At 42.7% G+C, this 26,795-nt stretch overlaps 2 protein-coding genes across 6 annotated transcripts in view; both read left to right on the top strand.

Moving 5' to 3' along the window:
- The first annotated feature begins 946 nt into the window (after nt 1-946).
- LOC111070837 (paired box protein Pax-6) lies at nt 947-22,363 on the top strand. 2 transcript variants are annotated; one of them, XM_022361795.2, is made up of 10 exons: nt 949-1,036; nt 1,169-2,276; nt 2,680-2,868; nt 8,730-8,895; nt 9,239-9,419; nt 12,888-13,563; nt 19,951-20,124; nt 20,384-20,653; nt 20,718-21,099; nt 21,503-22,363. In XM_022361795.2, the coding sequence occupies exons 2-10, from the start codon at nt 2,168-2,170 to the stop codon at nt 22,119-22,121; spliced, it is 2,766 nt and encodes a 921-aa protein (XP_022217487.2). In that variant the 5' UTR covers nt 949-1,036; nt 1,169-2,167; the 3' UTR covers nt 22,122-22,363. The 2 variants fall into 2 exon arrangements, with proteins under 2 accessions (XP_022217490.1, XP_022217487.2); XM_022361798.2 differs by lacking the exons at nt 19,951-20,124; nt 20,384-20,653; nt 20,718-21,099; nt 21,503-22,363 and adding an exon at nt 13,630-14,294 and having other exon boundaries at nt 947-1,036.
- A 2,765-nt stretch (nt 22,364-25,128) lies between these two features.
- The window catches only part of LOC111070845 (twitchin), a 52,319-nt gene continuing 50,652 nt past the window's right edge, over nt 25,129-26,795 (top strand). For all 4 annotated transcript variants that reach the window (XM_022361813.2, XM_022361815.2, XM_022361814.2 and 1 more), the window contains exon 1: nt 25,129-25,235. The gene's annotated coding sequence lies outside the window, so the exon portion shown is untranslated. The remainder of the gene's footprint in view (nt 25,236-26,795) is intronic.

Genomic DNA, 26,795 nt, shown 5'->3' with positions numbered 1-26,795 from the left:
CATGTACCTATTGGGTAAACAAAATAAATAGTATTATATTGTGCATATTGAATGTTTTGGCTGGGCCTATTTGGAGTCATATTTGTCTAATTCGGGCTTGTTATGGCATTATTTCTTGCTGATTTTGTGTGTGCTCTCGAGGAAAGGAAGAGCTTCGCAGACATTCCACGCATATTTTCGAAATGAGTACACTTTCATCATGTCAGGCCAGTAGTCAGGGAGCGCATCTGGCCGTCCCTTTCTAGCCAGCAGCAACTGGCCGAACGCGAAAACAGGACCAACGACCAACGATTATTAAATTCCAGCCTCCTCACATGAGGCTGGGCCGCAGTGGGTGTGACCATGTTCAGCTTGTCGGCATTTTGCAAAACAACCGCACGCCCACCCACGCCCACGCCCACGCCCCTATTGCCGGAGCTTGCTGTGGCTGTGGCTGTGGCTGTATGTGTGTAGCGTAGCTGTATGTTGCTGTAGCGGAAACGTGCGGGTAGTTAACGGAAGAGTGTAGCGGTTATTGTATCGGAATGAAACAATTCGATTGGGCGCTGCCACTGCCACAGCCACTGGCACTGGCACTGGCACTGGCAGCATACTTTCCTGTTTGTTCGGAATATTCAAATTTTGTCAGATGTGTGTGTGTGTGTGTGGGTAGGTGGGGTGGTTTGTGGGCTGGACAGAAATATACATACATACATAAATATACGAGCGAAATACAATTATAGACCCTATAGTAGTACATATGTACATACAAGTAGTAAGTGTAAGTAGTGCGAAACATAAAACATAAAAAGTTAAAGGATCGAATATTGGGAGCCTTGGGCTAAAGTTTTCGTTTCGATTTTGCAGCTGTTACACATCCCTACACCTCTACTGCTCTGATGAGTACTGATGTATACTGATGTATACTGATGTATACTGATGGGTAGCGAGAGTAGGCGAGAATTAAAGTTCAGAAATTGTTTCATCATTTCAAAGTAAAGTCGTGGAAGTGCAGGCACACAGTCGCACATTACATGCTCGATTATTCGACTGCAGTGTGAGTATTATTCGTATTCAGTATTCAGTATTCGGCATTCGCATTCGGCAGTCAGCATTCAGCATTCAGTTCAACCCCCGTGCTTGCTCCGGCCGCGATTCCTCTACTCCTCACTCCTCACTCCTCACACAGATGCTCGCGCTAGGGCTGCCAGAGCGGGACAGCTCTTGTTGTGCCATGGCGAGCCATGGAGCCAACCACATTGAATGTGGCAAGTGGTGCATGCCACATTCCGCCAATCAGAAGAGCCTGTCTCCGCCAGCACGCATTAGCACAGCAGAAACACTGTAGACAAGCAGTGGCATGGCATTCATTCTTATTGTGACCCGCGCACCAAAGGCAACCATAGAGCAGCGGTCGGTCCGGTCGCTCGTTAGATGCTGTGCTGTGCTGCGGTGTGAATCGTACCGGTAATGAGAGCCTAATCGAGCCTAATCGCCAATCGTCATAGCGCTAACTAAACGTAACGTCGGTATTGGATTTGAAATCGGAATCGGAATCGGTACTGCAACTGCTAGTGCTAGTGCTACTGATTCACATACAATGTTCATATGTTCAGCACTTGCAATAATTAACAAATAAATATCCTGCGCATTGTGTGAAGTGAGAATGTGAAACACGGGCTGTGCTGGTGGCAATCTGTGAAATTGAAAGCGGCAAAGGCATCCCAGCCCATCCCATCCCATACGAAATGAACAAGTGAATTAAAACAAAGGCGGATGCTCAGCTCAATTTGTGTTTGTGCAGTTCGAGTCCCCGTGACATCGCCAACAAAAGGGATCCGATCCGATCCCTTCCCATCGATTCACAGTTAACATCTGCACAGATTCTTCAGCCTTAGTCTGTTTCCCGCGGTGTTGACCCAGCGTGAGCGTAGCGTGCAGTCAAAGGCTCCAAGCGGTGAATGCGGTGCTCCCGAACCCGAACCCGAAGGCTTTGCTTTCTGTTTCTGTTTCTGTGTAGGCATTTTAAAGTGAGCATTGTGTGTACGTACATGTGTACATATGCATGTGTGCGTATGTACATGAGGGCAGTCCCACCGTAGCCACGGTCCGATTTAATTCACACATCCAGTGGAGCCAATAAACCTTACATACATCTACATCTACATCTACATATCCAGAAACAATTATGTTTACGTTGCAACCGACTCCGACGGCCATAAGTACGGTAGTGCCCCCCTGGTCTGCGGGAACGCTCATCGAGCGCCTACCATCTCTCGAGGAGATGGCTCACAAGGGTAAGCCATAATTATTGCTAATTATCTCCTGTCATTTTGCGAGCTCTGATTCTGATTCCGATCCCGATCCCGATTCCGATTCCGATTCTGATGATTTGAAACTGTTTTCTTATATTGCATTCGTACATATGTACATATGTACATGTACGTGTGTATGTAGATCATAGTCAGCTTCCTGGTCCGAATAAAAGAAACTCGTGTTCAGTGGCCATCATCATATCCTGATGCCTATGTGTTATTTAATTAACTTTATGGTCTTACATGTCGTACTATGTATGTGAACCCCACCCCACCCCACCCCACCCCACACCCCCCATGCAACTAACATCTACCTAAACCCTTCCCGGCTAATAGTAACTTGTTGATGTGATTATTTTTCGTTTGCTCTGCTCTTCTTTTATAGACAATGTGATCGCGATGAGAAATCTGCCCTGTTTGGGTACCGCCAGTGGCAGTGGACTGGGCATTGGTGGAAAATCTGCCACTACGATGGCTACTGCGATGGAAGGCGTGGACGCGGCCACAGTGTCGCAGCCCCACTCGACATCGTCGTATTTTACCACAACTTACTACCACTTAACTGATGACGAATGTATGTTTCCGGCTCCGGCTCCAACTCCAACTCCAACTCCAACTCCATGCCCGTACACCATTTCCACGTAGCCCCCATCGCGTACCATCCATCCAATTCGAGTTCACAGTCCCCATTACACTTCCCTCTCAATTATTTAAATCTATACAGGAGCAGGAGGAGAAGAAGGCGCTAGGCCGAGCACGGCTCTGCCGGCTAACCAGACATTGGCCCGTAGACTCTTATCGCGTATTCATACATACATTAATACGATGTGTGCGATGTGTGCGATGTGTGCGATGTGTGGGATATGTGGGATGTCTCTAGTGAGATCTCTTTGAGATACAGACACCGATATGCAGATGCCAATACACTGGCAGAGCTATAGTTCATATGTTCAAGGTCGATATGAGAAACTGCAGCGGACTCTGCTCCACGTTCCATGTTCCATAAACATATTCTAAACTCTACGGACTCAGTCCCTAATAATGGGAAAGGGAATCACAAATAGCCACAATAACAATAATTGAGACATTTCTACACATACATATGTAAATATGTATACTGATATATATGTATATGTATATGTATGTATGTGGATATAGGGACTACTTATAACTCTATAAATGGCATGACAAAATGCCAAATTTGGTGTGAAAATTTCCAAATGTCCCATGTCCCATGTCCCATGTCCATGAACATTGCTCAATTGAAACACTCTACGGTACGGTCATTGTTCCGGAGGTGACTTGCAATCGGGCAGGGCACATGCTGCCAATTACGGACCACAATGGAATGGGGAGAGCGAGAGCTGATCTGATCAAAGTGAATAGTCAGGAGCGCGATGAGGATCTATATCGGCTTTTAAGACGATGACGGGCGCACAGCAATACATTGTCGCAATATTCTCTCGTACATCACTTACACGTAGCTGAGCTGCATTCATCAGTGTGATGTGATGGCGATGGCGATGGCTATGTCCGTCCTGCTGGATTGGATCCTCCTGTCCCATCCCTCTATCCCGCCGAGCTGTTAAGTACTCTACGTTCCGTTCGGTCTCCGCTATTGTTGTGTTGTGAATCAATACAATAATTTTCCACCTTTAATGATCTTGAAGTGTGTATTCGTGTTCGACGACCGTTTCGTGTCATGTCGTTACAAATGAAAACAATTATTGATGTTGAAAGCCGAAGTCGAATAAAAACAAACAAAAGCCTTGGCATTTTGTTCTACTCATGTCGGACACATATACTCATATTCACACACACACACACACACACACACACACACACACACACACCGTACATAGTACCAAATGAGCCTCTTTAGCGGCTGTCGGTAGCAGCGCTGCTGATCCATTATTGTATACCGTACCGAAACTCTGCCACTGTCCGGATTCGGGTCCGTATCCCAGGCCCTTCTGCTGCTGCTGCTGCTGCTGCTGCTGCCGCTGCTGCTCCTGACCCTGTCCATTCTTTTGCGACAAGGGGAAGTCTCCCTAATCGGCCCAGTACCCTAGAGAGTCCTGGAGTCCTGCAAAGCAAACTATTGGTTTGGTCTGGTCTGGTCTGGTCTGGTCTGGCATTGTTTTGTTTGCCAACTGATTTGTGTTGCAATTACATTGTTAATCCCATTGGCAAGATTTTCTCGGTTATTGTGTAGCTCGTCACTTTGGTAATTCACATTGTTAACATTCATCTACGTGTGTGTATGTATGTATTTATGTATGTATGCATGTGTATTCCCTCACACACTTATGACATGCCAGCGAACGTACTCGGACGGCTGATCTGATGCTGAGGGCTGAGGGCTGAGGGCTGAGGGTCAGCTGAGGTTTCCAATTGTTCGATCAAATTTGCATAGTACATACTTATGCTCGTTGCTCGTTGCTCGTTGCACATTGCACATTGCACATACATATTTACAAATTGTTCTACTCGATCTCCAAAATTAACCTTAAGTTCTTCGTTTTTAAGTGACAGCCGACAGCCGATAAAGCCGATAAAGCCGATCCCCCGTGTGCACTTAAGCCGCTTACAATTTTCCCACGAATCCACTCTAATCTTCGAAATGGGGTCGTCGTCGATACCCGGTAGTCGGTTGGGTACATTGCTCCACTGGGTTAAGTAAATGACCCACAGCCAATTCACAGTGGGCCTGTGTGGTGGGGGGAAGGGAGCTTGAGGGGGCGATTGTAACAACTAAACCGAATGAAGAGTTTCCCGAAGACATCGACATTCGATTGAAGATCGATACGGTCGGTGGGCTTACGGCTATCTATCAAAAGTAAATATATGTGCCATGTACACATGTATGTATGTATGTATGTATGTATGTATCTGTGGGTACAAGAAATGAGAAAGGCTCTTGGGCTTGGATTAGCCCCTCGTCAGTTGTTAGCCGTAGCCGTAGCCGTAGCCGTGGCCTGCTGTCCTGACTCGGCCTCGGCCTCGGCCTCGACCAGCTACGAGTGTGCATGCATTTACTGCTTGGCTGGTCTCGATTCCTTCCTTACCAATAAAGTAGTAAATTGATACGCAGATTTGGGGATTTTCTATCAATCAGTACTCGGAAATTTGTTTCAAACCCATTCTTATGCTTGGCTTGAACCCCGAGTGGGACCTTTTTTGGCCTTTTGATTTTTGCTTTGTTGCCTTGTTGCCTTGTCGCTGTGTTGCCTTGTAGCTTATTTGTTTTTTTGTTTTTTTTGTTTTTTTGTTTTTTTGCTGCATGCATATTCTTGTCTTGGCTCAAGTCTCCGCAAAGGGTTGTCCTCGTTCAAAATGAATTGTCAGAACTTAAGAATCGAGGACATCGAATACAAATTGAGATGCTAAGAACCGATACAGCGGCACAAAAAGTTTGTGAAGTGCTTTCGGTATCGAAGTGGACCGAATTCAGGTCGACGCGACGTCCGAGTACGTTGTCGTCTTCTAAAGCGTGCCAAACCGAATTATCCGCCTCATTGCCATATTATCTGGCCCATACTTTACGCATATCCATATACATATATGTACATAAGCAGCGGACACAAGCGGACATCACATCACATCGTATCCGCGTCTAGCCATCGGCTGAAAGGGAAGAAAAGTTCCCTTCGGAGGTCGCGGAGCCATTAGAAGAAACTCCTGCCGATCGATATATGTACATACAGTTGTGTTCAATGAAATAGTAGTGCCGCACCTCATCACTTTCAAAACCCTTTTTGAGATATTTCTAGTCTTTCAAATTGAACAAGTGATACCTTTACGGAAAGCCTGGAATGTAAGCATTAGAAACTTGAAGAAACCCCATTACATTTGCATTCTATCTTCTTGTTATTTATGACTTTAGACAACTACCCATGATATCTGCTGTTCAATGAAATAGTAGTGCTGGGTTAAATTTATTTTTTAAAATGAAAAAACAAAGCAAATTAATTTAAATAAGTCACCACCCGTAAGCTCAATTTAGATATCGAATAATTTGATGAAAGAAAGTTTTGGACATAGCGGTACTTTTGATTTTGAAGAGTTGAAGAAACCATTGCTCCGTCCAGAAGAGGAGACCTAAAAGTTAGACTAAAAACTTAAGGCAGGAGGTATAATGGGATTTAAAACTAAGTTGTATGCACTCTCACTATTGTGTTTAATTAATTAACTATAAGAAGTAGACTGAAAATCGATTTTCTATGCGAAAAAATTATTTTTTAGAGGATGGTCGGCGATGGTCGAAGGCAAGACCAGGCCTTTAATATCCTCAAAAATTATGAAAAAAATTTTAAATCGCTCTGTCAGTGATGTGACGGTTCTTAGACGGTTGATTACACATTATTTGAATGCAAGAAGTCCCAGAAAGCTCCACGTTTGGGTCTGAGAGTACATGGGTGCACGACTTCAGTTTGGAAAAACGCATGTGGAATGGCCTGTGTCACAGTGACAAAAATACTTTTGACTGATGATAGTAAAGTTGTATTATATGGTAAGATAGACTCAAAAGAATATGTTTGGCATTCACAGAAATCCGATTACCACCTAAAATCATGAAAAAATTAGCATTGGGCATGCTAGGCTGAGCCTTATGGGGCCCAGCTCATATGAGCTAGTACTTTCTGGCCTGGCGTTTGAGTATAGTGTGGTTTTGAGCGAAACTTTGTATGTAGGTATACTTTAGAATACACTACATTCATATTACAGTTGAAAAATTCATGTTAACAGGATCTTTTAACAGGATAATGACTTAAAATGCCCATAAAAGCTCGCTAGGAATTAATTGTTATCGGAAAAGATCGACGTTTTGCCATGGCCAACTGTCCAACTGGATATTAATCTCATCGAAATCTTATGGGGGAATACCAAATACATTATTGCAACTGCAAATCCGTGAACCAGAGCCAAGTTTTAGCAAGTGGTTCATGGATTATTGGCTCAAATCCTATTGAAGCGTTGGCAAGAGATTAATGACCCATATCCGGCCGGTGCAAGTTCGAAATGAAAACCAAATTGATTAAAAACTAAATATTAAAGCTCAGGAAACATGAAAAACATGAAATATATGTTTTTATTTGAGATTCGTTGTTTTTTTCAATGTTCTAAAAAAACACTACTATTTCATTGAACAGCAAATTTCATGGGTATTCGGCTTATGTCATGTTAAACAAGAAAATGGAATTCAAATGAATTGACATTTCTTCGGTTTTCTAATGGTAGCAGCCCAGTCTATTTAAAAAGGTATCATTTGTTCAATTTGGATAGCTGCAAGTGTCTCAAAAAGAGTTTTGAAAGTGATGAGGTGCGGCACTACTATTTCATTGAACACAACTGTATATATGTACTTATGTATGTGTACATGTACATATGTTTATGTAACAACTAACTCTCCAATAAAATCAAATACCAATGTGAAGTTTAGACTGAAACTTTAGTTCCAAAATGTTTAATTCGCAATATTAGCTTAGGCGACTTCTCAAAGCGAAGTTGGATAGCTGTCAATTGGTTTCTCATTAGCTGGATCTGGAACATCTTCGTGTCCCGGTCAGCATCCGTGTCACTTAAGGGGAGAACGGCTTCCTCCCGGCGGAGTTTGGTTTTTCGACCCTCAATGAGACTGTGGATTGGGGACTGTAGTAGGCTTGCATTCTGAGCAATGTTGAACTAAATTTGAACTACGTTCCTACCATCCCAGAATTAGTGACGGTGCATTCTTGCCCTCCCATGCCCTCCCGGGCCCTGCCCTGCCCATCCTTGAACCGATGCCTTGAACCGAGCTGCTGTGCATTGCGCAATTCTACGACTAGCTCCTAAATTTGTGAGTGAACTGAAAATCAGGAAATTCCCACTTTGGCGTCTCCTTGCAAACTCTGAACAAACGATTCGTTTGCTTTCACCGCCTGAAAACATTGAATTGATCATAATCCAGATCGCTTTACAAAAGTCCGACATGGATGGATGCATATGCATATGCATATATGATGCGTATATGATAAAGTGGTACGTTCTATCCCAGGTACTTTTCCTGCTAGAGCACATATTATTATGTGATGTGGGAAATCCTGGAGCCACATCTCAGCCTAAGAATGGAGGCCTGATTGGTACTACCCAACCGATCGGATCGGATCGTCCCTTTGCCACCGAACGATCCTGTTGCAAACGGCAGCAAAAGTTCTGATAAAATATAGGCTAGCTGCTCCAAAAAATTATATTACCCGTTTGCACGGTACTCCACGGTATACTCGTACAAATAGACACCTGGCTCACATGGTCTGGTCTGGGATGGTCTGCTGCGTGGAGTGGAGTGGAGTGCGATCCTTACCCGCTGGTCGAGTTATGTATTTCCCCCGCCCCGCGAGTGTTCCCCAACGTACGTGTACGTACATTTGTAAGCCTCTCCTTTTACTTTTGCAGGTCACAGTGGAGTAAACCAGCTGGGCGGAGTTTTTGTCGGTGGACGACCATTGCCTGATTCAACGCGCCAGAAAATTGTTGAGCTTGCGCATTCCGGGGCTCGGCCATGTGATATTTCTCGGATTCTACAAGTTTCTAATGGATGCGTTAGCAAGATTTTAGGCAGGTAGGTGATATACGAAACTCGATTGACTTGATTGATTTTTCTTCGTATTACCAACTAAATATCGTGGATAAAAAACGTTTATAGTATAGATTTCTAAACCCAATGGAATATCCGTAGCGCTGGTCTATTAAGTCGTTTCCCGTCCCGTTAACTCCACAACCATCATCCAATGCTAACAATTAAGAATCCAGCTATCCAATACTATTTATCGCCACAAAACGTGGAGATAGCTCGACTTGCATGGTTTCCACATTTTGTTTTAGGGCGGCTCCAGCTGGATCCAATAGATCGAATATTATGGATTATGGATTATGGAATAAGCATTCGGATTGTTTTATTTCAGATACTATGAGACCGGAAGCATTCGACCACGCGCCATCGGGGGATCCAAGCCTCGGGTTGCTACGGCTGAAGTCGTTAGCAAAATTTCGCAATACAAACGCGAGTGCCCGAGCATTTTCGCCTGGGAAATTCGGGATAGATTACTGCAGGAGAACGTCTGCACCAACGACAATATTCCAAGCGTAAGTTAACTAAATTGATACTCACTATATGTACATACATATGTACAATTGTGTTCAATGAAATAGTAGTGCCGCACCTCACTACTTTCAAAACTCTTTTTGAGATAGTTCTAGTCTTTCAAATTGAACAAGTGATACCTTTACGGAAAGCCTGGAATGTAGGCATTGGATAACCGAAGAAACACCGTTACATTTGCATTCCATCTTCTTGTTTTTCATGACTTTAGATAACTACCCATGATATCTTCTGTTCAATGAAATAGTAGTGCTAGATTAAATTAATTTTTAAAAATGAAAAAACAAAGCAAATTAATTTAAATAAGCCACCATCCGCAAGCTCAATTCAAAAATCGAATAATTTGATGAAAGAAAGTTTTGGACATAGCGGTACTTTTGATTTTGAAGCGTTAAAGAAATCATTGCTCGGTCCAGAAGAGGATACTTAAGAGTTAGACTAAAAACTTAAGGCAGAAGGTATATTGGAATTGAAAACTAAGTTGTATGCACTCTCACTATTGTATTTAACCCAATTAACTAAAAGAAGTAGACTGCAAATCGATTTTGTATGCGAAAAAATTATTTTTTAGAGGATGGTCGGCGATGGTCGAAGGCAAGACCAGGCCTTTAATATCCTCAAAAATTATGAAAAAATTTTAAATCGCTATGTCAGTGATGTGACGGTTCTTAGACGGTTGATTACACATTGTTTGAATGCAAGAAGTCCCAGAAAGCTCCGCGTTTGGGTCTGAGAGTACATGGGTGCACGACTTCAGTTTGGAAAAACGCATGTGGAATGGCCTGTGTCACAGTGACAAAAATACTTTTGACTGATGATAGTAAAGTTGTATTATATGGTAAGATAGACTCAAAAGAATATGTTTGGCATTCACAGAAATTCAATTACTACTTAAAATCATGAAAAAAATAGCATTGGGCATGGAAGGCTGAGCCTTATGGGGCCCAGCTCATATAAGCTAGTACTTTCTGGCCTGGCGTTTGAGTATAGTGTGGTTTTGAGCGAAACTGTGTATGTAGGCATACTTTAGAATACATTAAATTCAAATTACAGTTGAAAACTTCATGTTAAAAGGATCTTTTAACAGGATAATGACTTAAAATACCCAGAAAAGCTCGCTAGGAATTGATTTTTATCGGAAAAGACCGACGTTTTTCCATGGCCAACTGTCCAACTGGATATTAATCTCATCGAAATCTTATGGGGGAATACCAAATACATTATTGCAACTGCAAATCCGTGAACCAGAGCCAAGTTTTAGCAAGTGGTTCATGGATTATTGGCTCAAATCCTATTGAAGCGTTGGCAAGAGATTAATGACCCATATCCGGCCGGTGCAAGTTCGCAATGAAAACCAAATTGATAAAAAACTACAAATTAAAGCTCAAGAAACATGAAGAACATGAAATATATGTTTTTATTTGAGATTCGTTGTTTTTTTCAATGTTCTAAAAAAACACTACTATTTCATTGAACAGCATATTTTATGGGTATTCGGCTTATGTCATGTAAAACAAGAAGATGGAATGCAAATGTAACGGGGTTTCTTCGGTTATCCAATGCCTACATTCCGGGCTTTCCGTAAAGGTATCACTTGTTCAATTTGAAAGACTAGAACTATCTCAAAAAGAGTTTTGAAAGTAGTGAGGTGCGGCACTACTATTTCATTGAACACAACTGTACATATGTACATACATGCGGGTAGACGCTACAGCTCCAGCACTCCAACATTGCACTACTCAGGCGCTCAGATTTAGGCTTCAATTAGTTAGGCTTTATGTACATACTATATACATACATACCTATGTACATATACATATGACAATTTGTATCACTTGGATTTCTCTTTGTTTCCGATTTCCGACGCCATTTGCTGTGCTCTGGCATTACCATTTTCCATTCGTATTTTTTTTATTGTTTATTAAGTATGCCAAAAAAAAGAAGAAAGAAAGGCAAAATGAATTGTGACAGCGATGCCGATGGCCGATGCCGATGCCGAGGCTGATGCTGATGGCCTGATGTCCTGCCCGCCTGCCTGCCTGCCTGCCTTGTACTTTTCCCCATTGACAGTTGTGTGGAAAATGTGCTCATTCAAATGGAAGGGAAAATCTTTTATGCACATTAAACGACAAAAAGGGAAATCAGTGCTAGAAAAATGTACGAAAAAATACAATATTAAATAAATACGGCCCGCCGCCACCACAAACCGTTAAGCGTTGAAATTCACGCGCCAGTGCGAGGGGGAATCTGATTCGGAATCGGAATCGGAATCACGTTGCTGAATCACGTCCTCTGTGGCTCTGTGGCTCTGTGTTCGGTGTTCGGGTTTCGGTTTTCGGTGTTCAGATTGTTCTGAATGTTCTGAATCGGGGCGAGAAACGGTTGGCTTGGCCGATTGGCCAAATACGAGTTCGGATCCGAATAGCAAAATCGTCGAGGGGTGAAAACGCAAGCAGTTTCGCTTGGACACGGAACGGAACGGAACGGCTGAAAGGTCCTTGCCACTTCTCTAACCCCACCCCCACCCCCACCCCCACTCACAGCCGACGAGCGTTAAATTTTCCATTTCCGTGCTGCACTGCACTTGTTGTCGTAAGAAATGACTGCTGGAGATTACTTTAAGGCATTAAGTCCGGCTGTTTATGGTTGCATCAGAACGATCAGATCTGTATATCAAAAAGCGCCAAATACATATGTATTTACATACATACATATGTACAAACATAGGTGTAGAATATGTACATATGTATGTACATGTATGTATAGTATATGTACTGGTACCGTACAAACGGATTCGGGGACGGTGCTCATTTTATTTTAAAAATAAGTTTTTATGCGAGCGCTGTACCCCCTGAAAGGACATTCTGCCTAATTTTTCCACTCAACTGCACTTTCCCCTGTTGTTCTTTCTCACTCGCTCGCTCATTTATATGTTTGCTCGTTTGTTCTTTCGTTTCTTTCGTACTTTGCCTTTCCTTTCCTTTCCTTTCCTTTTGAATTCGTTTGAAAAGCGTTGTCAAGCGCAGGCACAGCCTTAAAATAATAAGGACGAAAAAATATTCCCAAACCCCCAGCCAAACGTCAGCTGCTGCTGCTGCTGCTGCTGCTGCCAACTGAAAAAGGTAAAGTTAAAGCTTTTTCTGCTGCTGCTGCTTCTGCTGCTGCTGCTGCTTTTGACTCCCTAGAGTTCTTCGAGTCGTAATCTGACTCTAACCCAAAAGGTTTTTGCTCGCATGTTTGTACACACACATGTATGTACTCGGTTCGGATATACATATAAGCGGTATATTATGTACATGCACATGTTCATATGTACATATGTATGTAATATAAGCCATTTCAATATATGTATATTTTTTAGGGTTTTTTAATTACTCTTTGCTTTACCCAATATGTGAGTACTCCCAGGCCAAAGCAAATAATTTAATTGATTTATTTATTTATCACTTCAGGTTTCGTCGATAAATCGAGTATTGAGAAACTTGGCGGCACAAAAGGAGCAACAAAATACCGGGACGAGTAGTTCAAGTACAAACACCAGCACCAGCGCCAGCGCCAATTCTACTGTCAACAGTAGTGGGGGCAGCGGCCCGAGTGGCCAGAGTGGCCAGAGTGGCCCCAGAACCACGCTCAGCGCGGCAGGGGATCTGATGCAAACAGCCACGCCGCTGAACTCTTCCGAAAGCGGAGGAGCGAGCAACTCTGGCGAGGGCAGCGAGCAGGAGTCCATTTATGAAAAGCTCCGACTCCTCAATACTCAGCATGCAGCTGGATCGCTGGATCCTGCCTTGGCCATATCCCCACCGAACCATTTTGGACCCCATCCCCATTCCCATTCCAGTCATCCCCAGCTGCTGCATGGCCAACAGCACCAGCAGGCGTCGCAGCTGCAACAGGCCAGCTGGCCTCCACGCCATTACTCAACCGGATCCTGGTACACCTCCCCTCTGAACGGCAGTGAAATACCGATCCCAGCTTCATCCGGATCCGGTATGACTTCGGTGGCTGCATCTGCATATGCCCCAGGTCCGACGACATCTCAGCCCCTGAGTCCGCCCAATTTATCCGGCGGCGGGAATCACCTGAGCAACTGCCCCATGAGCACGGACGACATTCTTCTAAAAAAAGGTGAGCTTTTACATTAAGTGAATGGAGCATGAAGGTAACTCATCAAGATGTGATTCGGTACCACAGTCTTCGTTTCTTCGTTTCTACATTTCTTCATTGTTTCCAAAAACGATCACCGAGCAACATATTTTGCCCTCTACTGTAATATTAATTAGCTTTACATGTCTAGCAGTTTTGGGTATTGGGGAGTACTTCAGGGAAGAGAAAAGCAAGAGGATCAAAACTTGTACTGCAGAAAGAGACGCCGATCTTAAGGTGAAGCAAATTGAAGTCACTTCAGAGAGCAAGCCAAGGGGCAAAGTGAGTGCAGAATGACTGTGCATTGGCATGCTTTTCGCACCGTGGAGCTGGCCCAATGCGTGGCACATATGGCCCATATGTAGATGGTGGATCAACATGGCTATGTCAACATACATATTATGGTATACGAAATGCCGTTGTTTTGTGTCTGGCCAGGACCATGATCCACAACCATCCAACAGCCACCTGGGAAGCTCGAAAGTGGTGCGAGAACAGAGCCAGTGCATTTAATGTAATATATTGGGCCGCTTAGTCCCCAGATATGAGCTCCGTTAAATACGAGCTCTAATACGAAACCAAACCAAAGAACAATATTGCTCATTGGGGTGTCATGCATTATTCGTGGAGCAACATCTCCCACGAGCGATGCGAAAATGGGGGAACTTCAATGCCGAGACGCTGAGACGCTGAGACACTTGGGTTGCTGCCAATGGCCATACAACAAAATACTAACCTTTAAATACAACTAGAGTAATCTATTTTAATTACAAATTTGGAAAACTTCTTTTGTTGCCGTCTTAATTCCCGGAAAATTCCTTTTCTTTTCAAATAGTTTCGTTTGAAGGCTGCAATGGATAGCAATTCCATTGCCTTCGAATACGTTGAACTACACGCCAAACTTTATATATTATGTAGTTTTGAAAGCGCTCATTAAAACCACTGTTTACAGCTGTACAGTGTACATACATATGCACATACATACATATGTATGAAGAAATACGCGATTACAGAGTAGAATACATGGATAGTTGGCGGAGTCGGAAACGATTTCTTCTGTGTACAGTGTACACTTGTACTTGTATGGAATATACCATTTCATCGAAGCTGACAAAGAACGGGAAAATTTAATTTAACTGAATATGCGCACGGACGGGCTAAAATAACGACCGATTGCACTGGGCAGACATTTACATATTTGCCTGCGCAGATATGCGATGCTTCATACGAGTACGAGTACGAGTACGAGGGCGAGGGCGAGTGCGAGCCCCTGTTTTACTTCCGCGCCGTGATTGCCTGTGCGAGTAGTCCACAGCTCGACAATTGACAATTGACAATGTCTTAGCCGTGTCGTGTCGTGCGTAAATGCTGCAGACACGTGACAGACAATTGTTTCTGTCCAAGCGCATGTGGAAACACGCTCTACCATCTACCAGTGCAGCGACCAGAGGATAGAACAAGCTGGCTCCATACATATATTCATCGGTTCAATAGAATAGGCTTATTCCATCGTAAATTGTCCATTTCCATTTCCATTTTTTTATTGTGTGATTTTCTATGATCTTTTGCTGAGATTTATTTATTTATTTATGTGATGTGTTGTGTTGTGTGTTGTGTAACAAGAAAGGAATTCCATCTTCAGGTGGCTCCTATCCACGAACGCACCGATCGTTCCTTTAACTTTGACTTTAAATTTAACAGGGATTGCTCTGGGGATTTTGGACTCGACGTAGCCTCCGCGTAGAACCTGTTAATTGTATTATTGATTATGCATTGGTGAGGTCAGGTTGGTTGTCAGTTATGCACTGCTTGCACTGCTTGTACTGCTTACCTTCATGCACTGCTTGCACTGAGTCTTCTCCTAAGAATAGGCAGAAAGTAATGCAACCAAACTTTCACATTTGTGTCACTGATTATTTTGTTACGTGTGGAAAACCAAATCTGTTTTTTCCCCGTGCGAATGCATTGGTTTTTTGCAAAAATCTCGATAGCGAATATTGGCTCAAAGTCGACCTTAGCACCAGAAAAATAATCCGTCCCATTTTGACTTTTCTACCCCTTGCAATGCTTACGAATGTCCCATTCGACGTCAGACAAATTCCTATTGCAAGTACACATATGCGTATACACATACATATATATATACTCGTATGTACATATACATATATCCGTATGTATATGTATATATGTATATGTATATATTCTCTTACGAAACACAGCAAGATTCCGAAGAAATAGACTCTAAAAGGAATATTTTGAGCGCATCAACTATTACAACAGCAAAACCAACGTGCCCCAGAAATATTTGGGAGTCAATGGGATATATGTATAGATCTATGGATCAGTTGGGATCGTTTGGTCTCGTCCCTGCACAGGCTGTAGCACAACTCCACCTCCAACTCCACACAAGCGAACTGCTAAGCTAAGCCAAGCCCTCAGATTCCTATCCGAAGGCTCCCCGCTAGTACGAATAGTTCGGGTTTTGCCTATACTTTGACTATACGAGTGCGTTGACCGAGAATATTTCCAAACTACTTTGCCAATACGAGTACGAGTAGAATGAGTCCAGTTTTGATAACAAAACAAAATCTTGATGCAGACGACGGTGACGGGGGGGGGGACGGGGGGGACTGGGACGTGGACGAGGACCAACCGCAGACATTGAGTGTGTCAAAACTGTAACTGTATCGTGAGCTACTCCACCTTCGGCTCCTCCCCAACCCAGCCCAACCCCCTCCAGTTGCAGAGCAAGAATAATCCGTAGCTATCGGGCAACCGCTGACGTTGCCGCTGCCGTGCTTGACAGGTTTACCCTTAACCGTGTAGTTTGCTTTAATGCGATTTACAGACTCATTTTACAGGCGATGACACTTCATTAAACGGGAAACCGTGAGGGTGGCTGTGGTTGGAGATGGGTTCAGGGTCGTGATTGGGATGGGATCGGTGATGGGTGGTGGGGTGGTGGTGGGGTGCTGTGCTGTGCTGTGCTGGTTGGTGCTAAGGTGATGCTGTTGCTGTTGCTGATGATGGGGTGCATAAATAGAAAACAGAAAATACATATTTATAAAATCGTATTTGAAGTCCTCATACTAGAGCTCTTGCCTTATCAGGTTTTGTCTTTAATGTATTTAGCTGTTTGAGTGTCACTTCGTTGTCCTCCAACTCCACCTCCAACTCCAACTCAAACTCAAACTCATCCGCTTCCCACACCAGAGTCTCGGTCTCCATCCCCTTTGCTCCCTTTCCATTCCATTCCTTTCCTTTGCCTTCTCTTCTCATCTCCACCGTCGTAGCCGTCGCAGTGTTTGAATCCCGTGTTGCTCGACATCTACCGTCGTCTGGTCTGTCATTGTTGCTCTGTTGCTGCCTGTCAGAACATTGCAACTTTATGGGCAAGTGACGTGTGCTCTGGAGTGATCAAGAACAGGCCTGGCCCTCGGCTGGCCTGACCCCGACCCTATCCAGCGGCAAGTCTGTAGGCTATCAGCATCTATTTGCACTGTCACATCCAGTAACATTAAGCGCCAATTGCACACAAATACATACATACATATACCCTTAGACCTTTTTGCATCGAACTGGCCGCATAGCATGTGACAAGCCGAGAGACCTACAAATGTTAGCGGCCTCTTTGATGTGACCACTAATGCGACCACGGCTCGAAATAGACCAGCTCCACACGGCATTTGTGTCCGTGTTTGTGTACGCTGGCAAAGGGTATTCGGATTTTGACTAGACTCTTGCGACGCCTACAGAATCATATCAGAATTCATAGACTGTATACACATATGTAGACATGTATATGTATGTACATATGTACATATATACATGTACATTTACTTCCTAACCTTAACGCACTAATATTCAAATAGTAGGGCCAAGATTTAACAGACATTTAGCTGCGGCCTACCCATGTTATTTGCAGTGCGACCCAAACATGATCTAAGGCAAGCTCAGTGGTATGTGGCGCCGCCTAACGCAACTCCCATGTGATGTTCATTATTGCACTGCCCACAGTACACAGTACACAGCACAGTACATACTTGTACTTGTTGTTACCCGCCTATGCTTACGCAGGGCGACGGCCTCTCTTTCGTCTTTAGCATCTATAGCATCTAGCTGCTCTCTCGCGTTCTTTCCCTTTACCTGTCGCTCGTACTCGGCTCGGCTCGGCTCGGCTCGGCTTAGCAGCAGTCGGAGCTGTTCTAGCGCGCTCTCCCTCTATTGCTTTCTCTCGTTCTCTCGCCTGCGTTAGGGCACGGGCAACTTTGCCTGCGATTAATTAGTCTGGAGCTGATCTTCAGCTAATATCGCCACAATCGCTCCTACTCATTTCTGTGTCTTTATCTGGCACCTTCGCAACCAAATGGTTCAACCATTCGCACATTATGTACATATATCGTCGCATACGACTGGAAATACACAGCTTAAACTTAAACTTCGCTCGCTTCACATTTATAGTTGGAAACAATTTGAAAAATATACTGGGAAAGTGAAATGAAATATGGTTGGATAGTAGTCACAAAATATGGCAGGACGGGATGGCAATATGTACATACTCGGATACTCGAATGTATGTACATATGTATGTATGTATGTATGCATACTCATTTATCGCTTCTTTACACTCCGATGCCCATCTGCAATAAGAAGGCCACGGCCACAGTCCCAACCCACCACCACCCCACATTGCATTGTACTCGTAACTTTCTGCTTTTTGTGCCCAGTGTGCACAACGAATGCCTGTCCGTCGCGTCGGTTCGTCGGGTCGTTGGTCCGTCGGTACATCGAATTGTTTACCTTTTCAGCAACTAATCGGAGATGCAGAGCCACTGCTTTGTACCGTATCAGAGTATCGTTCAATTGTTTATCTCTGTTCTGTTTGTTTTTGGTCGATATTCCATACAATAAGAGAGCAAAAATGGTTAATATTTATAGCTCGAGTAAGCATGTGGGTATGAGGAACAAGTAAGTTCGCATTATGCGATAACTCTTCCTTCATTTAGCTAGGGCTACTCAGGTACTATCTAGTATCAATTCTTTTTGGCATAGCAAAGCTCTTGCCATCCGGCTGTACAGTTCCAATGGTACCTTTTCCCAGTTCATTTGGAATTGGAGCCATTTGAAATTGAAATTTGAATGACTAAATTAATTATGCCAACAGCGTCCATTCCACCAATTTTATACTTCCCGTAACCCATTTCCTGGATGGTCAGGGTGACGCAGGGTGTTGTCAAAGGCAGTTCCAATCAATCAGGGATTTTGGATCAGAGCCAATCGGGAGCCCTGTGGCGAGGCCATATACGAAGCTATATGCAGTTATGGGGAATTATTGCTGCGACCAGCGTCGGCAGTCTTTTCAAGGAGAAATAGAATTCACTTTGATTCAAATATAAATTTATTAAAAATGCGTTTTTAATACGGTCATATTTAATCTAAATACAAAACAAATTTGTACTTTAATATGTTTCATATTTAAATTGAATATTATTTTGACTTGATTTCAAAATTTTATTTCTAAAATCAAAAGAAAAAACTTTTATTTGAAACATTCCGTATTAAATGAAATTAGATATTTTTTGTATTTATTTTAATATTTTTATATTATTCTTTTATGTCCCTCGAATTCCCAACTGGTTCAAGCTGCTGCCGCCTTGAATATACAGTTAAATTATCTTTGCGCAAGGGCATAATCAAAACGAATGCAGTTCTACTCCTGTTGCGATTATTTCTAGTTGAAAACTTAAACCAATTCACACCAAGAGGACTTGAGATTGTAGTCCGCGTAGGCAAAATAATAACCAATTAGTTCAAAAATGAAATATACTCAATATAAATATGAAACATGCTAAATTTGAGCAAAAAATATTTTTAAATTAAGTATGTAACATGTTAGATTTAAACATTAAACATATTCAATTTAAATATGAAACAGATTAAATTTAAACATGAAATATATTCAACTGAAATATGACATATGTATATTCAACTTACAAATAAAATATATTAAATTTAAATATTTTCATATTAATATCAAAATGTAAGTGAAAATTATTCCATTTTAATACAACCAATCTTGGATGAAAATCAATGGCATAAATATTAAAGTCTAAGTGAAAATATTACAATTTCAGGGCTTTTTTGTATCGGTGAGGTGGATAAGGTATGAGGATAGGAGGGACATTGTTTTTGCCACAGGTGGCTTAGCGTTCGATGGATTGCTTTAAGACGGAACATTTCTTCTCCACCGACTAAAACTCGGTGGGATTTGTCGCCAACTGAATCTGTTCTATGGCAATGTAGCAATTTAAGATATGCTACTGTAGCTGAGAATCCACGTTGAATAAACTTACTTCTGGCTTTCTGCAGAACTTGACGGACATCAGTCGGACGAAACGGGTTCCGGTGAAGGGGAAAACTCCAATGGCGGCGCCTCCAATATAGGAAACAGCGAGGACGATCAGGCTCGCCTAATACTCAAACGGAAGCTGCAACGTAACCGCACCTCCTTCACAAATGAGCAGATAGATAGCCTGGAAAAGGGTAAGCGCACGTTCCAATTCTACCAATTCTGACAATTCTACCAATTCTAAATGTAAGCGACCAATTGGTCAATTTATCCATCAAATTACCTAAAAGCCGACTACAGGGCGTGGGATTTTCTTTGCCATGTTTAATAAATACATATGTACATGCATAATGATAATAATTAAACTGATTTCGCTGTATTGTCGGTCTTATACATATATAGAATATAGAACAGCTGAGTTCACACAGTTAATTTATTTTTGTTCTTTCCCAGAGTTTGAACGCACACATTATCCGGATGTATTTGCCAGGGAACGATTGGCAGGTAAGATTGGCTTGCCGGAGGCAAGAATTCAGGTTTGGTTTTCGAATCGTCGCGCCAAGTGGCGCCGCGAGGAGAAGTTACGAAATCAGCGAAGGACGCCGAATTCGACGGGAACAAGTGGAACTTCGTCTTCAACTTCAGCCAATGCGTCTTTAACCGATAGTCCCAATAGTCTGGGGGCTTGCTCCTCGTTGCTTGCGGGCAACTGTCCCTCAGGAAGTAAGTATCTAGTGCGGTGCAGATCGAGTTCCACATTGATCAACAATCAATCTTCTTTATCCAGACACAATCAACGGGCTAGCGTCGCCCAGCTCGTTGTCGGCGTCGGCCGTGGGTGGTGTTGAACCCACTGATAGTCCCACACCAACGTTGCATCTGAGGTCCGGTGGCAACTCCGACAGTGCTGGTGGGCGACCACAAGACGATGGCAGCGACGCTTGCTCACCTGGGCACCATAGCTCCCATCATCACCTTGCCCATGCCCATGCCCATGCCCATGCACATTCGCATCCGCATTCGCATTCGCATCCGCACACTCACTCGCATGCTCTTGTTCCTGCCATTTCGCCACGCCTGAATTTCAACAGTGGCAGCTTCAGCAGCTCCATGAGTGCGATGTACTCGAATATGCACCATCCAGCATTGTCGATGGGAGATAGTTACGGGTAAGGGTACATTTAAGGCTGTTCTTGACAGTCAGTTGTGTAAGCTACTAGCATAAGGCAAAGCTCATCAGGCAAATCTGATGAGGCGAGGCTTACAATATATTCGTGCTGAGAATCAACAGCGAGAACGATCCACTGATGCATCGAAGAGCTGCCAAGAGACTTACTTCGCTTAAAGACGGCCGATCAAGATCTATTGAGTCTGAGTTACGTAACACCTGAGTTATCAGGACATTGTTGCCACAAATGGATCAGCGATCGATGGATCAGCATCATCCAAGCTGCATGGACTGTGATATCCTTCAGGGAGCCTAGCCGGCTAGTTTAGTTATCCAACCTACATGTCATATTACTGTTTTGAGCCTTCGGTAACTTCCATTTTGACTTCCATCTTCTCTTGCAGTTCCATTACGCCGATGCCAAGCTTTAGTCATTCATCGGTGGGACCTTTGGCCCCTCCGTCGCCCTTGTCCCAGCAACGCGACCTCACGCCCCCCTCGCTGTACCCGTGCCACATGACTCTGCGCCCACCGCCGATATCGGGCCCACATCATCACCTAGCTCCGAATGACGGGGGAAGCAGTGGGGGCCTGGGGCCTGGTATTGGCAATGTACATTCGACGAATGTGGGAGCCAGCAACAATGGAACCGGATACGAGGCACAGGCACAGGCACTCTCCACATATGGCTTGGCACCACCGCCGCTTCCGTCTGGTGGAGCAGCTGACGGCAATTCGTCCGCGACCGCCAATATCGCCGTTTCTTCTCATCAAATTATGGAACCTCGGCAGTCGCCCTGCAGTCCGCAACATTTGGGAACTGCTAGTCACAGTTCTGGATTTGCCACTGATGCCATTTCGAGCGCTGTTCCTTCGTACGCGCACATGAGCTATAACTACGCGACGGCTGCCAACAACGTGCCGCCCTCTGGCGGTGGCAACCCAGTACCTGGTCTCAATTCACATGGAGCCAGTGGAAAGCAACAGTTCTTTGCCTCTTGTTTCTATTCACCTTGGGTCTAGGCTCTAGACTCTGGAGCCAGACCCGTGCGCCCGTGCAGGGCGATTTAGAAAGAGACAAACACAAATACATAGATTATTTGATTAACTTTAAAGGCTCCCTAAAATAAATCGAATTTACATATCTCTAACAAATTTATGGAGGTTGTAGAAAAATGTATTTATTACATAGTTCCGGCCAAGGATTCTAACCTATACGCGTAGAATAATTGGTGTGATTAAATGATCTAATTTTGACAAATGAATATCAACTCTGTTTTCACTACTTGTTCACCCAATAAGCCATTTATTATTAATTAATATTTATACAAAGGAGCAAGCAGTCCAAAAATCCAACATGCTAACCTCAAACATATTTTGTAGTGTAGTGCTTTAAGAATACTCGTAAAAATGTGAACTTTTGACCACTTTGCTTTCCTGCTGCTCAAAGACCCGTTTGGCGACTAGTGGCTCAGAGACGAGACTGATGACTATCGACCAGATGAACGAACAATGAAGAAAACAATTTCCCGTGGCTGACTCGCTTCTGCCACGCTCTCTATATTTATATTTATATTTCTGTTTCTATTTATATTTATATTTCTATTTCAATTTATATTTCTATTTGTATGCGTTTGTTTTATGCTCTTGCAGTGGCGCCCCTGACTGAGAGAACGGGATATAATAGAGTAGATATAGTAGATGTAATTGCTAATATTTATATTATGTGAAATGAGGGTAGACGGAGTAAAGAAATCAATATATGTACTTTTTAATTTAACTAAATCTTGGGATTACGTCTATGTTTAGGTGCATATGTACATACATATATGTACGTGTCCAAGCTGTGTCCTGGGTCGACTTCCATCGCGACTTAATTTCAATAAGTGAATGGTTTCCATAGAAAGTTGAAATACATATGTAATTTAATGTTTGCATATTATGAAATATTAGATAACATAGCTGATGTCTATAAAACTTTATAATATGTTTAATATGTAATATATATACTAGTATGTATGCCACAGGTACCGTATTCTATGGTTGAAATGTTCTCTGAACACTTGATCCTTTTACGTATGTATATCAGACCTTTTTTCCATAATTGATTGACAACAGTTGCCATTATTGAAACTCTCCCGTTCTCCCATTCTCCCATTCCCCCTACTGTTTTAATAAGCTCTGTTTTGCCGTTATACATACATATGTATGCAATGATTTCCAAATATTTATTTAATATATTTTTGTTATGGCCGGAGCCCCTCAGAAGTGCGAGAAAATTCTTCCGCTGGCCGAATATTGACTTTTCAGTTGCGCAATTACTGCATCCAATCTAAGTTCATTTGTTTAGCATAAGAGCCCTTGCTTAAGTCAAGTTTGGCAAACATTTTAATGAAGTTTCTTTCTGTGAGCTGTGTAGCGAAGGGAATTTTTCCCATTGGGGCGAGCCGTTTAGGCAATTGAAAAGGCTCTTGCTCAATAACAATACTTCAAAGTGGTTGCTAAGAGAACGTCATTGAGCATTGAGTGTGCAGGGTAAATATTTTCAAATATAATTTGTTTCGTGCTCTCTTTTACCCTTGCCTCACCATCGATTGCACGGCGGACGGCGGACGGCGAACGGCGAACGGCGAACGGCGGAGAGTGCGCTTCAATCGTACTCACGGTCCATCAAAATTATAAATAACTTTAAAAAGAGGAATCATGTATGTGTATGCGGCAATACTCGCGGAGATCTGAGTGTACGGAGTAGAGGGGTACATTGGATGGGAATTTCAAATTCGATCCCGGTGCCAGGAATCAAAGTGTCCCCTCCCCCATCTGTCACTAGCCTCTTCTTTGGGACGAGCGAACCGGACATCCTTTCCGACAAGGACAGTTTAGTTGGATTTCGGTGATCACTGATCAGAGGCCAGAGGGTTGCGGCTACGACTTGGCCTACTGTGCCCTGCGTGCAAATTAATTAAAGCATGAAGTAGCTGTGGGGCGACTAGCAGTACTCCTGTGGAGAGGATATGTCAGACAGATAGGCGCATAGTACAGACTGGGATACAGTACAGACAAGGATATAAGTCTTACGTTCACATATACATAGCGTGTTTAAATGAAATACTAAAGCTAATTACTCACCAAATCATTTGGGGAAAGCTAACGTAATTGCTGTGATGTACTTTGCTTGCTGGTGTATGCCTTGGGAGAGGATGGTATTCACAGACGCTCAAAATAGTCGTCTAAAGATAGCTCATTTTAATGTCATAAATATGAAAAAGTATTTCTATAATTATTCGGCTTCTAGTATTTGTTTCTAAATCCAAATCCATTCGACGATGATTTAGTTGTATCGAGCGGTAAGTACTTGTGACATGTGTATGACCCACCCAATGGGTTGGGTATGTGGCGGTATGTGGGCATGTGGGTATGTGTGCTGTGCCATTTCGTACATGATAATTACGAATACTATCAAACACACTGAGAGATGCTCAGACATGCGCATGCACATTACATACACATACACATACACATACAAACACATATGTACATGAAATAGATTTTATTTTCTATTTTCTGCTGGTTGAAAGCCGAACAAATTCCACAAGGAGAACTCTTCAAACAATATGAAATAAATGAAACAAGAAAGCAAAGCAAAGCCCCTTGCGTATCGGCCTGTAAACACCCTCGAATATTTGATTTTTTGATTTACCATTTCGTACTGCTGCCTGTTCCTGTTCCATTCCTGTTCTGGTTCTGCAGCACAGTGAAAATCCCCTGAAATTCGCCAGTTGGAATGTACTGAGCTCCTGGTCAAGTACTAGTACTCGTATGCATATGCACATCCAATTTATGGACTCGAAGATGATACCCCTTCAGCGCTATGGCAAGAATACCCCATTCATTTCCGAGGGGAATGCCTTCATACTTACGAGTCGAGTCTTTGGCCACAGCTATTGGCGCCTGCGCTCTGCACCCACTGCCACTGCCACTGCTGGCTGGCGGATCCGGCGTACATGTCCGATGCAGATCAAGAGCACAAATTATTCGGAGCAGATAGTAATAGACTAACGCCCGTGGAGTTCGCTTCGTTTCCTCAGAAGGAATAAATTCGTGCTGTGCTCGCCCTGTGTTATCTGTAGTCTAGTTGTACGTACATACCTACATACCTACATACCTACGATACATCGATACATCGAATAGTAGTACCCTGCTATAAAAACCTTTATTTGATTTGTATGCTTGCATTGATACTGTATGTACCGTACCGTATGTACTGTGTGCATGTGCATGCAATACATATCATATGTACATATGTATGTGTGTAGTGTGGGTTCGTAGCCATTAGTTTTTTGGTCCCTTCAACCGAACGAGAAGCCTGTGTCTGTCTGTTATGTTCGGTAGCATAACAGCCAGCCCATGCATACATAGATATGTACATATGTACATACATACATAAATATGTATTTAATATTTAAATATACATAGTGCGCGTGTTTTCGGTAAAACTTGGTTGCGTTGTTGCGTTATTTAAAGGACGATTGCTCATTTCAAAAATTTCAAAAATACACATGCATACCTACATATGTAGTATGTATGTACATACATATGTATGCATGTATACAGCGAATGGATATGGATATGGATATCTGAATAGTGTATAAAAATAATACATAAGTGAATATACAGTAAAAATATGACTGCTGATTGATTGGAGACGCGAGCTTGAGGTTACCTGAAAATTAAACGGAAAAAAGATCACAGGTCGTCTGACCTGTTAGTGTGTTGGCCAGTGCATACCGAAACCCGTATATACACACATATACATACATATATACATATACGTACACACATGTACATCCTTGCTTACATGTGTGTGTGTGTGTATTCTTAATTCCAATTATATACATATATCTTCATACATATACATACATGTACATATGTATGATAAGTTTAGAGTAGTGTCTGTTGGTAGCATTGTGTAACGGTGTGTTGTCGATCTTAAAAATAGACCAAAGGAAAAAATCCAATTCAAAATGTGAAGAAAAATAAAAATAAAAAAAAAAGAAGCCACAGAGACTGAAAAATATAAACTAAAACCAAAGCAAACCAAACCCAAGCATCCAATCCAATTGCCATACAAAATTAGACTGGCGTGTCGTCGAATGTATCATCATTTAAACAATTCGAATAGTTCTTCTGTTCCTGCATTCTTATGTATATTTTCTTGTGTGTGTGTGTGTGTGTGTGTGTGTGTGTGGTGAACACTTGCCCATTTATATATATACATATATTATATATGTACATACACTCGAAATAGATACATATAAAAACTATGTGTATGTATGTACATACAGCCGGTGACTGCGAATGACTAAAAATAAACATGCAATACATGGATTTTCGTTTGTTCCATTAACAACATTTATGCTGACTGAGTGAAAGGCGATCGAATTTCCATTTTCCAAAATATGGTGAGACGTGCGCAACAGAACAGAATAACGCAACGTTTCGTTTGCCTGCCGAAATCTACATACATACATATGTACATATGTATGCATGCATATACAGTTTGTACGAAGAGCAGCGAAGCTGCACAGAATTTTCATTCTCGCGATATGCACCAAACAGATTTACATGTATTTTTACATACCCCATACATAGTATATATACATACATACATATGTTACATATGTTAAACAGCGTGCT

The sequence above is a fragment of the Drosophila obscura genome, unplaced genomic scaffold, assembly GCF_018151105.1.
Source record: "Drosophila obscura isolate BZ-5 IFL unplaced genomic scaffold, ASM1815110v1 contig_187, whole genome shotgun sequence".
Classification (NCBI taxonomy): Eukaryota; Metazoa; Arthropoda; class Insecta; order Diptera; family Drosophilidae; genus Drosophila; species Drosophila obscura.
This window is presented reverse-complemented; position numbering and strand designations above follow the sequence as displayed.